The 14,680-nt window shown below is 33.7% G+C and overlaps 2 protein-coding genes across 3 annotated transcripts in view; one reads left to right on the top strand and one right to left on the bottom strand.

Moving 5' to 3' along the window:
- The first annotated feature begins 374 nt into the window (after positions 1-374).
- The window catches only part of LOC133191018 (uncharacterized), a 21,231-nt gene continuing 6,925 nt past the window's right edge, over positions 375-14,680 (top strand). For both annotated transcript variants that reach the window (XR_009721652.1, XM_061326678.1), the window contains exons 1-3: positions 375-419; positions 13,280-13,343; positions 13,769-13,848. Coding sequence is in view for 1 of the 2 variants with exons in the window: in XM_061326678.1 (XP_061182662.1) it covers positions 13,793-13,848 (56 nt within the window). In the remaining variant the exon portion in view is untranslated. The remainder of the gene's footprint in view (positions 420-13,279; positions 13,344-13,768; positions 13,849-14,680) is intronic.
- On the bottom strand, positions 2,156-4,573 carry LOC133191568 (uncharacterized). The gene has a single exon (XM_061327315.1). The coding sequence runs from the start codon at positions 4,571-4,573 to the stop codon at positions 2,156-2,158; it is 2,418 nt and encodes an 805-aa protein (XP_061183299.1).

Genomic DNA, 14,680 nt, shown 5'->3' with positions numbered 1-14,680 from the left:
AATGGACATTTTAAAAGCAGCTCAATATTAAGGAAACCGTCAGTCAAACGTTTTGATTGCCAAAAAAAACTGTAATCCTCTGCCACCTGAAAGATAGTCATCCCAGAAGAAAAGCAGACTAATAGAAAACTAATATCTATCCTCATTTCAATATCAACCTAAAAAAAATTCATTGAATCTTGCATTTCATCATGTTCATACTATATTTTCATATACTTTATTCGTGACTTAACGGTAATGTAAAATGATTTTTATTTTTACAGGCACATTTTTAGCATTTGGCATACTGGAATTTTGGAGTACGTTGAGTATTATTCTGACCTAATAAAAGAATTGAGGTTTCGTGGAAGATGTGGAGTGGAAGGGGAATTCAGTCAGCTTCTAATATTCTTCGGCAAGATATTCCTGTTGAATGCTATGTGAGTTTGTGTAATGCTTGAAACAAATTCAAAATTTAGTTAAACACTTTTGAGGCATATATCTTGTATATGTATGTTTCTTTTTAGCTCACCTGTATTGAAATCGCTAGTGACCTTTTCTGATCAGATTTTTTGGTGTCCATCTGTAAATTTTTCACATTTTTAACTTCTTCTCAAGAACCACTGGGCCATTTTCAACCAAACTTGGGTGAAAAGCAGGGCATAATAATAATAACCCTTGCATCCAGGTTCAGTAAAAGGACCCTGCCCCAATTGAAATTTGCTTTTTCCCCCAAAATTTTGAGTGACTCAGGTAATTAACTTAATTAATGCTATCTGTTTTCCTCCATTGCTGTGCATCCTCGATCATCTAATGTACGTTAACATTTGAACATTTTTAGCTTCTTTTCTGGGACCCTGAACCATTTTCATCCATTCTTGGCATATACACCCAAGTTCACTAATAAGCAGTATTTGGCATGTCGAGATAGCGAAAAAATAAATGCCTTTAAATTTGGTTTTGATGACTTTCTGGTAAGCCTAACAATGTATGGAATCTTAATCTAGATTTTCTTGTACATGAAATAAAGGGTTTAAAAGATATTTCATCGAATATATGCAGTCCCGAACAAATGAAAATAAGCTTAAAAATGTACGTTACATTCGATTAGCCTATTTGCAACATCACATCTGTACAAAATCACTAACAATAGAAAGCCTTTCGCTTGCAAAAACATTTCATAACACAATACATGTAGCTTTCCAAAGATTTGTTTCAAGATATCCAGACAATGTTGATAATAATAGCGGAAACATATATGTGATCAATTTAACAAACATATTCATAATTATAAATTTTGGAGATGCATAATTTTGAAATTTTTGAAAATAAATCATACGGGTTGAATTTTATTTTAAGTAATTCATTTCTACAATTTGAATGTTTTTCATCACTTTGGTATAATTTCTTGGGTTTATGTCGACAATTTCAACACAAATTTTCCTTTTTCATGTTTAGTGTCGAATGTAACGAACATTTCGTAAGCGAGTTCAAATCTGTTGTTCACTTAGGAGAATATTGGGTATCCATCAGCTTTTAATATTACTCAGAAATTGCTCTGCTTTTATAGTCAAACTCATGAATTGTAGATAAGTAATATTTTTGGACTGTATTATTAAAAGACTCGTTCTAATATTCAAACACATGTAGAGTACTTCGTAATGATTTTAGAACAACAGTTGTTTTGGTAAGACATACTACTAGTTTTGACCTTTTAAAATTACTTTTGTAGACTTTATATTATCTATATACACAAAATAGGTACAAGGATTCAAAGGGGTAAATATAAATTCACAAAGAGAACGTAAGTAACGGACATTTCATTGTAACGAACATTTTATCTCCCTCAAAACATCTGCTTTTTCACAGGATTGTGCGATTGAAAGACGTACAGAATGCTAGATTTATAAGATTTATAACTAATTAGACAGCTTTGATCTCTTAACAACAAATTAAACTCCATATCATGGATATTGAACACAAATGGTAACGAACATTTCAATATGCAAGTGCAACGATAAATTTTCTATAGTAACAACGTTTGTTAAGTGTTCATCGTGTAATCACAGTATTTGGAAGTCATCGAAGTGAAACAATTTTATATTGAACTTGTTACTCAAAATATTGAACATATGAAAGTCATAGAATTGACGTAACGAGCATTTCAAAATGACAGTCACTTGATGTTTTCGGCTATTTTGCTTTGGTTCTCATTTGACAGCTTGTGAAGTCCACCATACTTCCCAGTTGGAATAGGTTCATCAATAATACAGATGATTTTGTCTGCTGATACCCATAGTTTGTCAGGTTTCCCCGGCCACCTGTACAACTCCTTTCTCTTCTCCATAAAAGAGATCTCGAACTCTCCATCATCATCATCCTTGTCGACAACCTTTCCAACGTACCACTCCACATCATAATATGCTGCAACAAAATCTCCTATATTCAACTTGACATTGCTGTCACCAGTAGGGGAAACGATTTCTTCAAGGGCATTGTTCTCATTTGCAACTGTTCGAGTTACTGCTTCATTCCAACCACTGCAAATATTACCGGACAAGCATTCGTCACAGTAACAACTTACATCCTTTATCTTCACACAGGAGTTTCCGAGACCAACTACTGCATGTAATTTCATTGTACCTTTCACCGCTCTGATCTCTGACTGATATGCATTTAATTCATCTTTCTTTTTTTCACATTCCGCTGACTCCACGAAAGTGACGTTTTTCATGCTAGAAGATTTTGCCCAATCATAGAAAGCTTTGGCATCTTGTATCATCACTTTCCCACTCCTCATTGCTTCATCCGCCAGTCTTTTCACCGTGCCTCCAAGACCATCACACGGCCCCTTCCCATGGCCGGACTCAAAATAGTTCCATCGTGCGTTCATCCCATGGGTACTCTTGTGGTTTGCAACAAAGTCGATTATAGTCTTATTTCTATATTGACTTGTCGGGCTGTCTGTCCAATAATGAATGGTCGATACGTCAGGGTCTATGTTTTTAATTATTGGCATAATTTTGTCAATAAAGGTTAAAACTGTGGTTGAATTATGGCCCATTTCATCAGAGACAACGATGATACTTTTGTGTTCGATGGTATTTTCTGAATTAGGGTAATACACGACCATGGGGTGTAAGGTAACGCACGTCTGATTAAAATATGCGCTCTGAACTTCCTCCAGTGACTTACAGGTGTAGTTTTCGGCGAAGTCCATCTGAATGACTACATTATGCTGAGGTAGATTTCCTTTAAGGGCGTGTATCTGTTCATACTGGGTTGACACGCGACTTACATGACCTTTAAAGTCTTCCGTTTGCTTATTCAGGAAGTCTAGGAACGATTTTATGTTCTCAAAAGACTGCTCCATGATTTTTGTAACATATTTCTTTTTTCCTTTTTCCTCTACTTCCACTCTTTTCCACTGATTCACTTTTACGACATCATTCTCTGCAAAATGTTCTTTTGCTTTAACTGCAACGTTTTCTTTTACCATATGTTCTGGATTAAGGGGAATGTTCAATCCTGCTGCTTTCAGCTCTTTTGCTGTAAGTGCCATATTCTGATGCTTGGTGCAGAGACATGTATTACGGCTTATAAGTGCCATTAAGAGAATGTTCTTTGGTCTTATCCGTTTGAATGTTGTGAGAGAAATCTTCATCTCAGGGTTCTCGGACTTGAACTTTTTGTAAAGATTCTCTAAGTAATCCTTGAGTACCCGTGTTTGTGCTTTCTCTCCATTGTCTGTTTTCTTCACATCGTTCTTGCCTGGCTGAGCTCTGCTATTGTCTTCCCTCTCCATAAATTCTGTTACTTTTCTCTCAAACATTTTCTTTTTGTTGCGGCGTGTGTAGCGAGCTGTGGACAAAGATTTCGTTTTTACTTTAGACATGCGGTTTCTGTCCAGACCAGCCTTTGCTGCCAAGGATGTTAAGCATCTGTATTTTTTGACAATTTTACCACTGACTACACTGTACACCGCCTTCATCTCAGTTCTCCTTACATTTCTTTTTGTTACATCGATCTCCTTTGCTATTACTGATGCGAGTAAAAGAGGTTTCTTTACAGCATTCTTCTGTTCCTCACTTAATTTTGCAGCTTTCATGAGATTCTGAACTTCTTTCCTGGGTGTCAAATTCCCTGAACTAGAAATCTTGTGCTTGATTCTTTGGAATCTTCTTTGTAATGACTTGTTCTTCCTCTTTGTTTCTTTGTTTTGCTTTTCCAGCTCTCTTATCCTTTCTCTAGCTTTGATTAAATCTTCTTTCCAACGCTTCTGTGGACCCTTTTTTCTATTTGGAAATTGGAACTGCACCTGTAACAGCCCGGATTCTGCTGTTTCATATCCGCTTGTGTCATGATTAGTGTTCTCACCGTCTATTTCTCTTTCGCGCCTCTTTTTCTCATAGAAACGCCGAAGTCTCTCCCTGTTTTTCTCGTTTCTTTCCTTAAGTTTCTTTCTGCTGAGCTGTGCACTTGGAACATAACAAGCACGCCTTCTTGCTCTCTCCTTTGCAAGATACCCTTCGTTATCCTTCTGTTTCAGTCGCTCGCGGTAGGCTTTCTGAATTTCAGCTCTACATTTGCCCATAATTGAAATCTGTAATGGATAAAATGTTCGTTACCGAGAAATAAAATGTTCGTTACCGCCTAGATTCAGTGCTATGCAAAAGTTCGTTAAGATTTTCCCAGAAACAATTAATATATTGAAAACAATTACATTATGTAGTATATTTTGAAATAAAAAAAGAGAGCCATAATATCTCTTTGCTCAAAATGTATCGTGGTTAATTTCGGAAAGATGAAAATAAAAATCTATGAAGATTTCAAATTGATCGATTTTAAATTCTATTCATTGCACCGAATATGCAACATAAGTTTAGAAATAAGCATTTAAAGGAAAGGGGGATTACATTAAAAAGCAGGATATTTTGTAAGTATTCCAAATTCTATCAGCGTTCAAACATAGTAAAATGTTCGTTACCAAAAGTAACGAACATTTCTATTTGATTAATGGTGCATGGGTTACGGATCATACATAGTTTATTATTTTCTTTGAAAATTTCCATTCAATTAGAACCTGCACAGCGCATTTTCAACACCTAAAGTGTATAATTTAGTTAGGGATACTATAATTCATAGTAATAAAAGAATACTCACTTCATTCAGCTTTCAAAAATGTACCACACAGTAAATACAGATTTTGAAATTGCAATATGGCGCCTCGGATACTTTAGGGACCACGTGCTCTATAGTCGAAAACGTAGCATATTGAACCCGACAGAATTTACACGGCTTTGTAACACTTCTTGCATTAACGTAACGAACATTTTAATAACGAACATTTTTGTCACATTAGTTTTTTGCTGTATGTTTCTAATATTTAGACTGTTTCCTTTTTTTATTTTTTAATTCTTGTTTAGTTTGAAGTTCATTACTTAGACCGTCAACATATGCACAATCGATAGATTAGAAGGTTCCAGAAATTATAGTAACGAACATTTGACTTTAATCTAATTAACGGTAATATGTACTATTAACTTTGGTATTGCTAAAATAGCCTGTAATCTATCAGGAAATGTCAAATTTTGTACACATAGGATAGTTTTACGTTTATTAGACACACAAGAAAAATATAAAACCATTCTCAGTAGATGATGTACCTGCATTTCAAATCCATTGTAACGGACATTTTTCAATTCTTTTCAAACCGACGACACATCTTCTACCATCAATATATTAAATATGGGCACTCATGGCTACATATTGTTTACAATTTAAATAAATTAAACATCGTATGAAACTTTATTGACGATAATAAGCAAAATATATGCCGCTATTTTCTTAAGTTGTAGACGTATTTTTATGATTTCCGCAACAGCGACAGTAACGAACATTTAAATTTCTATACATTGACTCTGAATTTGCAGGATAAATAAACATTGCGGAAAAGGACTGTATATTTTTTAGTACACTGGTGGTGAAAACTTTCTACTGCAATATCAATCCCAATAGGTTTTTGTTGATAGACTCGGAAAAACAACTGGAACAACAAATGCTGCTTATTAGTGAGCTTGGGTGATAGCATCTATGGGTAAAGGGAAACTTAAAAATTGTGAATTTCATGGTCTTCTTTATCCAGAGACCTGAGGCTAAAACCATCAAAATTAATTCTATCTTAAAAAAATGTCTTCATTACTTGACATCAAGCAGTCATACTGTTAACATGATTGTACAGTAATAAGCATTGTGAAATTCATGAGTTAGGGGTATTAGAGTTGGATGGGCTCTATTGATTATATATTGAAAATCCATAATTTCTTTAAAAAGCTTCTCTTTGTTTCCCTGTATATCATGGTATATTGAACAGATAATGTAAGTACCTGGTTGAGATGCAAAGTGCCTCTTGCAAAATTTTATGGCTCCTGGGTCAGTGGTTCTGGTTATAAGGCGGGGCTCTATTAATCATATAGTAAAACTGTATTTTATTTCTTTGAAAATATTTTTCTTTGCTTCTGGGTAAGCAAACCAGTGCATGGTTATGATTAAAGTTGTCTCTTCCAAATTTGTGTATTTCATGACCACTGAGTCAGGGGTTCTGGAGTTAGGCCAGCACTCTGTTGATTATTTAGTGATCTTCTGAAACTAAATTTTTTTTACAGTAGACATAATTAAACTGTACTGATTGGAGTTTTCTGATAATTGCTTGCTAACTGCAATAACCATGATAACAGTGCGTTGTGAAACCTGACCTATATTGTTGGCCAGGTAGCCGTATACCAGATACAGTAAAACTCGCTTATAGTGAACACGCTTATAATGAATTGACGTTTACAGCAAAGCGATTTTCATTCGCTGTGGTTTTTTTAAAATATTTTTTGAACTTAAAGAATATAATGAATTACATTTATAATGAAGCAAAATCATCCATTCCTGGCACTTCGTTATAAGCATGTTTTACTGTATATGGTACATTGTGTACCAGAATATGTCCAGAAATTGCTATAATCAATAATTTGGTATGCCCCAAAAATATTGAAAACAATACATTCTTTCTTATTTTATTGCATTCATCAGGATGTACATTTATTGAACTCATGCATCCTCTGCAAAATTAGTGCATAATTTACCCAGGATGCACAACAAAATGAATCGCTGAAAATGAGACAAAAAATACCACATCTTGTACAATAAATGATCTTCAATGACCAAGAGAGGCCAATGTGAAGGGATGTGTGATGGGTTTAGGTGCTCAAGCACAATTGTTTTGTTTAGACTGCATGGTGATAGTGATAAATGGGAATGCAAAAGCTTTGACAAGTAAGGGCAGGTAAATAAATCTACTTTATATGTAACTGAATACTTAAATAACTATTTTGTTGATCCCTGATCATCCTATTTCTTCTGGACAAAATATCTTCATCTATCAGTTTATTTTGTTGTATTCATACTATGGAACATTTACATTGTTGTATTATACTCAAGCGACCATTAAGGCCCTTTGGTCTCTTGTTTCTCAGTATTGAGTAAATACTCGTCTGTAGCAGGAATGAATTTTGTTATATAAATTTATGCCTTGTATTTTAAATGTAATGTTGTTATAAATGTTTTCATACATATATTTGTATACTGCCTTATTCCCCATATCATTTGTTTATATTTACAAACCTTCTCAGATAATAGCACGTGTTGCTTCCATCAAATTATGGGTAAATGTTTACGTTTGATGATCTAAATTCTCATTGGCTATCAATACGGAAGTTAACCTTTTGGGTGTTACTAATTTCAGTCAAAGTTCATACCCTTGGGCTGTATTCACTAGATTTTAAGTTAAAGTTTCTATTGTTTCCTAAGAGTATATAAACCTGTGTAACTGTTAGACACGTGGGGAAGCTTGAAAAGCATTAATTTGCTGTAAGTTCTCTCACTTTAATAAAGGTTTATTAGGTATATGTTAGTTAGGATATTTCTATATAAATAAGGGGTTTTTAGCTCATCTGAGCCGAAGGCTCAAGTGAGCTTTTCTGATCGAAATTTGTCTGTTTTCTGTCGTTGTTGTAAACTTTTCACATTTTCATCTTCTTCTCCAGAACTACTAGGCCAATTTCAATCAAACTTAGCACAAAGTATCCTTGGGTGAAGGGAATTTAAATTTGTTCAAATGAAGGGCCACACCCTTCTCCAAGGGGAGATAATTATGAAATAGCAAAAAATTAATGGCATTATTATTAAAAAATCTTCTTCTCAAGAACTAATGGGCCAGGAAAGATGAAACTCATGTGGAATTATTGTCAGGTAGTGTAAATTCAAGTTTCTTCAAATCATGACCCCCAGGGGTAGGGTGGGGCCACAATGGGCGATCAAAGTTTAACATAGGTGTTTATAGGAAAAATCGTCAAGAATCTTCTTCTCAAGAACAGCAAAGCTATGATTGGTCATATATATATGGAAGCATCTGTAGGTGGTGTAGATTCAAATTTGTTCAAATCATGACACCCAGGGGTAGGGTGGGGCCACAATGGACGATCAAAGTTTTCATAGAGTATGTATGAAAAATCTTCAAAAATCTTCTTTTCAAGAACAGCAAAGCTATGATTGGTCATATTTATGTGGAAGCATCCTCAGGTGGTGTAAATTCAAGTTTGTTCAAATCATGACCCCCAGGGGTAGGGGTGGGGCCACAATGGACGATCAAAGTTTTACATAGGAATATACAGGAAAAATCTTTAAAAATCTTCTCAAGAACAGCAAAGCCACAGTTTGTCATATTTACCTGGTATATGGAAGCATCCTCAGATAGTGTAGATTCAAGTTTGTTCAAATCACGACCTCCAGGGGTAGGGTGGGGCCACAATGAACGTTCAAACTTGTAGAGAAAAAAGTCACAGTTAGTCAAAAAATTATGTAAACATCCTTAGTTAGTGTAGATTTAATTTTGTTCAAATCATAATCCCCACTCCCTTTAGGGGTAGGTTGGGACCACTTCTGCATTTAAGCTTTTCAATACTAAACTGATTTTTCCTTTTTTCCTAGCCACAGTGCTCAGGTGAGCAATGTGGCCTCTGGGCCTCTTGTCTTAAATCCTTTGGAAGATAAATCAAATATTTTTCAAAACAATGTTCTAATTTAAATAACCTATAACTCTTGTTATTGTTTAAGCTGAACGAAGTTAGCTCCCTTTCATATCAAGTACATTACCTCCCTTCGTTCTTGCTGATGTGACACATTGTAAGTCATCTCTTGTTGTAAGTCATCTCTTGTTGTAAGTCATCTCTCATTGTAAGTCATCTCTCATTGTAAAGTCATCTCTCGTTGTAAGTCATCTCTCGTTATCTCTCATTGTAAGTCATCTCTTGTTGTAAGTCATCTCTTGTTGTAAGTCATCTCTCATTGTAAGTCATCTCTCTTTGTAAGTCATCTGTCATTGTAAGTCATCTCTCGTTATCTCTCGTTGTAAGTCATCTCTTGTTGTAAGTCATCTCTCTTTGTAAGTCATCTCTCTTTGTAAGTCATCTCTCGTTGTAAGTCATCTCTCGTTGTTTTGGTAATTCGCTCTTGTCTTCATCATGATTGTATGATATTTGACTCTGAATTATAAAGTATGTAGTCTTAATTGTACCCACATTCTTGTTTAAATATGGCCATTTGGGTAACATTTTCTTCTTCAACGGTTCAATTTAACATAATATTTTCTAGCTGTTTGTAAACACCAGTGTAGTAGGTAACTACATTTATTTTTTTTCTTTCATTAACAGCATTGTTTTCAGCATTATAAAATAGAACTATATATAGTATGAAATATTTACATTGAATATTTTTGCCTTTCTCTCTGATGAAAAACAATGGCTGTTTATCAATTGATTAACTCTAAACTCATGTTAGATCTGTTTTTTTATGCCCCGCCATGAATATGGCCGGGGCATATAGTGTTTGTCATGTCCGTCTTCCGTCCTTCTGTCCTTCTGTCCTTCCATCACACTTTGCGTTTAGCTCTGTTCAAAGCTCAGTTTCAAAGAAACTATCCAAGATATTTTTATCAAACTTCATATGCTGATAGATATTGATGAGAGCTATGCAACTGCATCAACAGTTTTTGACCTTGACCTTTCCTTTGACCTTGACCTCACTTTTCTTGAATTAGTGTTTAGCTCAGTTTTAAAGATACCATTCAAGATAGTGTTATCAAACTTCATATGCTGATACATACTGATGAGAGCTATTCAACTGCATCAAAATTTTTTGACCTTGACCTTTCCTTTGACCTTGACCTCACTTTTCTTAAATTAGTGTCAAACTTAATATGCTGATACATACTGATGAGAGCTATTCAACTGCATCAATATTTTTTTTACCTTGACCTTTCCTTTGACCTTGACCTCACTTTTCTGAAATAAGTTTTTAGCTCAGTTTTAAAGATACCATTCAAGATAGTGTTATCAAACTTCATATGCTGATACATACTGATGAGAGCTATTCAACTGCATCAACATTTTTTGACCTTGACCTTTCCTTTGACCTTGACCTCACTTTTCTTAAATTAGTGTCAAACTTTATATGCTGATACATACTGATGAGAGCTATTCAACTGCATCAATATTTTTTGACTTTGACCTTTCCTTTGACCTTGACCTCACTTTTCTTTAATTAGTGTTTAGCTTAGTTTTAAAACCATTCATAATATTTTTATCAAACTTCATATGCTAATACATACCGATGTAACCTTTCAACTGCATAAACAATTTTTTTTTACCTTGACCTTTCCTTTGACCTTGACCTCACTTTTCTCAATTTGTGTTAAAATGTTGCATTATTAATATACCCTCGGCGGGGCATTCATGTCCTATGGACATATTTCTAGTTTAAGCCATGTCTTAACGTAGGTCGCGGGTTTGCTGACGTTGTTAAAACTAGGTACGCAGTTTATATGATTTTGGCGACTTTCTTGTGCACATTTGATTATGACGTCACAATGAAAAAGAAATCTGCGATGATATTCTTCAGTATATCATTATTTAGCTATAACTTTTCTTGGAATTGTTAGTTTAGTGTTATATTGTTTAAAATGTTCGACATATTAGGAAATATTAAAAAAAATCATTTTGGGCCTTTCCTGCAAGCTTGGAAAAACAAGTGGTTGTTTCTCGGCTTGTCGGAAAGGCCTGAGAAGTTGCGATTGATTTGTTTTCACTTGGTGTCGTGAAACGATATGGACACAAGGTTCAACTGACCTTTTTTCCTTTGATCGTATTTGAATTATCAGTTTCTTTTAATAAGAAAGAAGCCAATATTTAAATAAATCACAAATACACCTGTTACATCAAAAGATTAAACTTTATTTTTAAGGAGGATATTTGATATATAGATGTACAAGTTTATCATAAATTAAATACTGCTAAGGTACGATGAAACATTAAGACAATTTTTTAGCGGCACTGACCTCCTGTTAGGGGACAACTATTTAATTCTGAGGGAGAGGTGTGTGTGTGGCAAATTTTACCGAGTCAGATTGTTCATTTTCATGTTGGTGAAGGACAGATTATTATTTCAAAAAAAAAAAAAACAAGGACAGACTATTTATTTCTTCTTCACTGAAAAAAGTCTGACAAGCAAAAAAAAACAACAAAAAAAACAAAAACAAAAACAAAAAAACAAAATTGAAAACTCCCATTGGGGGAGGGGGGGGGGGGGGCTAGAACTAGTTTTGGACAGATTATTTATTTTCTTGCCCAGTCGAGGACAGATTATTTATTTTCAACATTTTCGAGGACAGATTATTTATTTCCAAAATCTGTACGTCCCCTGAAATGATCGTCCCCTAAGCAACAGCTTGCAATGCTGTTACATACAGATTTTATTCGCTACTTTGCTTTCCATGTCCAACAAGTAGAATTAATGTTCTAAAAAAAACTGGCTGTTGATTATGTCAGATAAAATTGATTTTTAAATCCTCGTCCCATTTACATCTCTGAAAATGTGGTATTTAAAAATAAATATTTTGTTTTAATATATACTGAAAATATATTGTATTTAGCCGGGACGATATTTGGCAGAAATTCATAGATTTGAGCGCCTTGCTGAATGGTCTTAAATAAAAACATTTTATATACTTGAATCACTTGAATTAAAAGATACCGTTTTCGCCAGCACACTTGAAAAGAAAAATACACAGCTGAATGTAAAGATACGTCTAATCTACAAAAAAAAAGCAAAACAAAACAAACAGAAAAGAAACGGTAAGAAAACAACACATAAAGAAAGTAAATTGAAAGAGAGAAACTAAAGGATTGATTGTTGTTTTACGTCCCTTGCGAGAATTTTCACTAATATAAAACGTACAAAAAACCTAATCTGAAGAGAAACATGTCTAATAATCATTTCATTGTTATTGAATTATTATGATACGATTCACGGGTCACTTGAAAGCAGATAGACTTGAATTTCTTTTTTATAAAAATTATTTTAGCTTATTTTTCTGCACTGAATACCGGATAGATATTCACGACGTCAAGCATGGCGTCGCGATATTTTATGACGTCGTTCTTAAAAATGTAACATTTTGCGATATAAAAGCAATTATCCACATTTAAATTATCGAAAACTAACCCGAAGACATATTAATTTTTTCACATTGATTTATTTCAAATCAATTCTTTGTTAAAATACCAAAGGGAAACAATTTCGTCTGCACCATTTAAAAGTTACTGATATTTTTTGAAACAAAATCTTGCCTCAAAACGAGCCGAAAACGACGTTTTTCTTATATAATTCAATAGAATAACGTCGAAAATGTAACGCCTACAATGGCATGTTTGGGATTTAATTACACAAAAACGATGCAGACGAATTTTATAAAATTTTCAGAGAATATAAAATGAAGGTAGAGGATTCATATAGCTAATTTTCATGGTATGTTTTCGGACACTTTTGAATGGCCTGCAAACCCGCGACCTACGTTAAGAATTGGGTCTTTCATCAATGTGATGTATGGATCAATAAAACAATATTTAACATAATTTCCCCTGCTTTATAGAATGATTTATACAGATTTACATGTAAACAATAACATTTATTTCTTTCTTTGTTAATATGGAGATTATCACTTGCAACCTTTGCAGAAAAAACTAAATAACCAACTATGAAATTTTTCTGCATTGTCACAACTGTTAATCCTAGTAGGATTTTATTATTTATAAATTATTACATTTATCATGTGTATATATGAAATTGTAAATATTGGTCATTCTTATAGCTTCAGAGTGATATGTTATTGTTTTAACAATTTTTTTTCTTGTTCTAGGGTTATGAAGGTTTAGAGGGACCTGTGGGGTCCACAGGGTTACCCTGGATGTAATGAGACAAAGGTATGAAATAATTTAATCATGTATCAAATGTAATGTAATCATTTAATATGTAATAAATGATTGTCATGCATTGGAAATTATTATGAAAAATACTTTGAGTACTTATATAATGAAAGACAAAGTGAACAATAATTAAAGGAGAGAAATAGAGGGGTGGTATAAAAACATTTATTCTATCATAGATTTCAAAATGCAATTTTTTTTTCTAATAAAATTGGCATATGTTAGCCAATGTTTTCCATGCTAAGACATTGTAAATTTACAGCAAAATATTACATATCAAAAATTGATGTAGTAAACATGATGTTGGGAGTAGTGTGAAATTCCATAGGTTAATTAGAATTTTATTGTAAACATGAATGACACAAAGCAGTCTGTTATTACAGAATATTAAAATAAAAATGATTTGTGTTTGTTTATTTTAGAGACAAAAGGTAACCCTGGAGTTGATGGACTGCCAGGAAATCGGGGGCCTCAGGGTGTATCAGGTTTACCCGGACCCAAGGTAGGGTGTCATGGAAACAACACTCTAAAAAGATATAAAAATCTTTCAAGTTTTTAAGTATTGACATCTTGTGCTGTCATTTTGTTTACTCTTTTTTTGGCAACTATATTTGCACCCACAAGCAACCCCTATTGGGCATTAATTTCAAGGCAGTATAACTGATGTCAAAAGTATCACAAGCTAATTCAGGGAATTTGTGTCCCCCGCTTCATGTTATATGAAGAGCAAGGAAGACCTGAAAAAAAAAACGCAGATTGTGAAAGAGAAAAAGATTGACATTGAGCTTTAGCTTTTGGCCTTAAAGTCATGAGGGGTCTTTCTTGATTTAAAGAAATTCAGGACCTTAATTTTCATTGCAAAAGCTTACTGAAAATTAAGTTATTATCTGAAAATTATGTATGCAATATATAACTTTCTGACTTTGGCCTTTGACCTTTTCTCAAAATCAAAAGAGTCCTCTTTAAGTCATATTGACTAAAAGTATAAAATTTTATTGCAAAACAAAGAGAACTCTATATAACACCAGGAAGCCATTATTTTTTTTTCACAACATATGAATTTTTGACCTTGACCGTTTTACCTAAAATTCAAAAGGGATCTTCTTTAAGTCAATAGGAGTAATGATATGATAATATTTAATTGTAAAAGCTCAAATAAGACAAAAATTATCATCTGGAATTCAATTTTTGCAATAATTGAATTCCTTACTTTGACCTTTTGTCCTCAAAACCTTTACAGGTTGTCTTTATGTCACAAAGAGCACTCATCTTATGATAAAAAAAAGTTTTAATTGAAAAGGCTTTATGAGAACTAAAGTGATCATCTGAAAATC

The sequence above is a fragment of the Saccostrea echinata genome, unplaced genomic scaffold (genome assembly GCF_033153115.1).
Source record: "Saccostrea echinata isolate AGI-Se365-2 ecotype Australia unplaced genomic scaffold, CSIRO_AGI_Sech_v1 ptg000023l, whole genome shotgun sequence".
NCBI classification, from domain to species: domain Eukaryota; kingdom Metazoa; phylum Mollusca; class Bivalvia; order Ostreida; family Ostreidae; genus Saccostrea; species Saccostrea echinata.
Note: the sequence above shows the minus strand (reverse complement) of the source record. Positions and strands in the feature narration are given on the sequence as shown.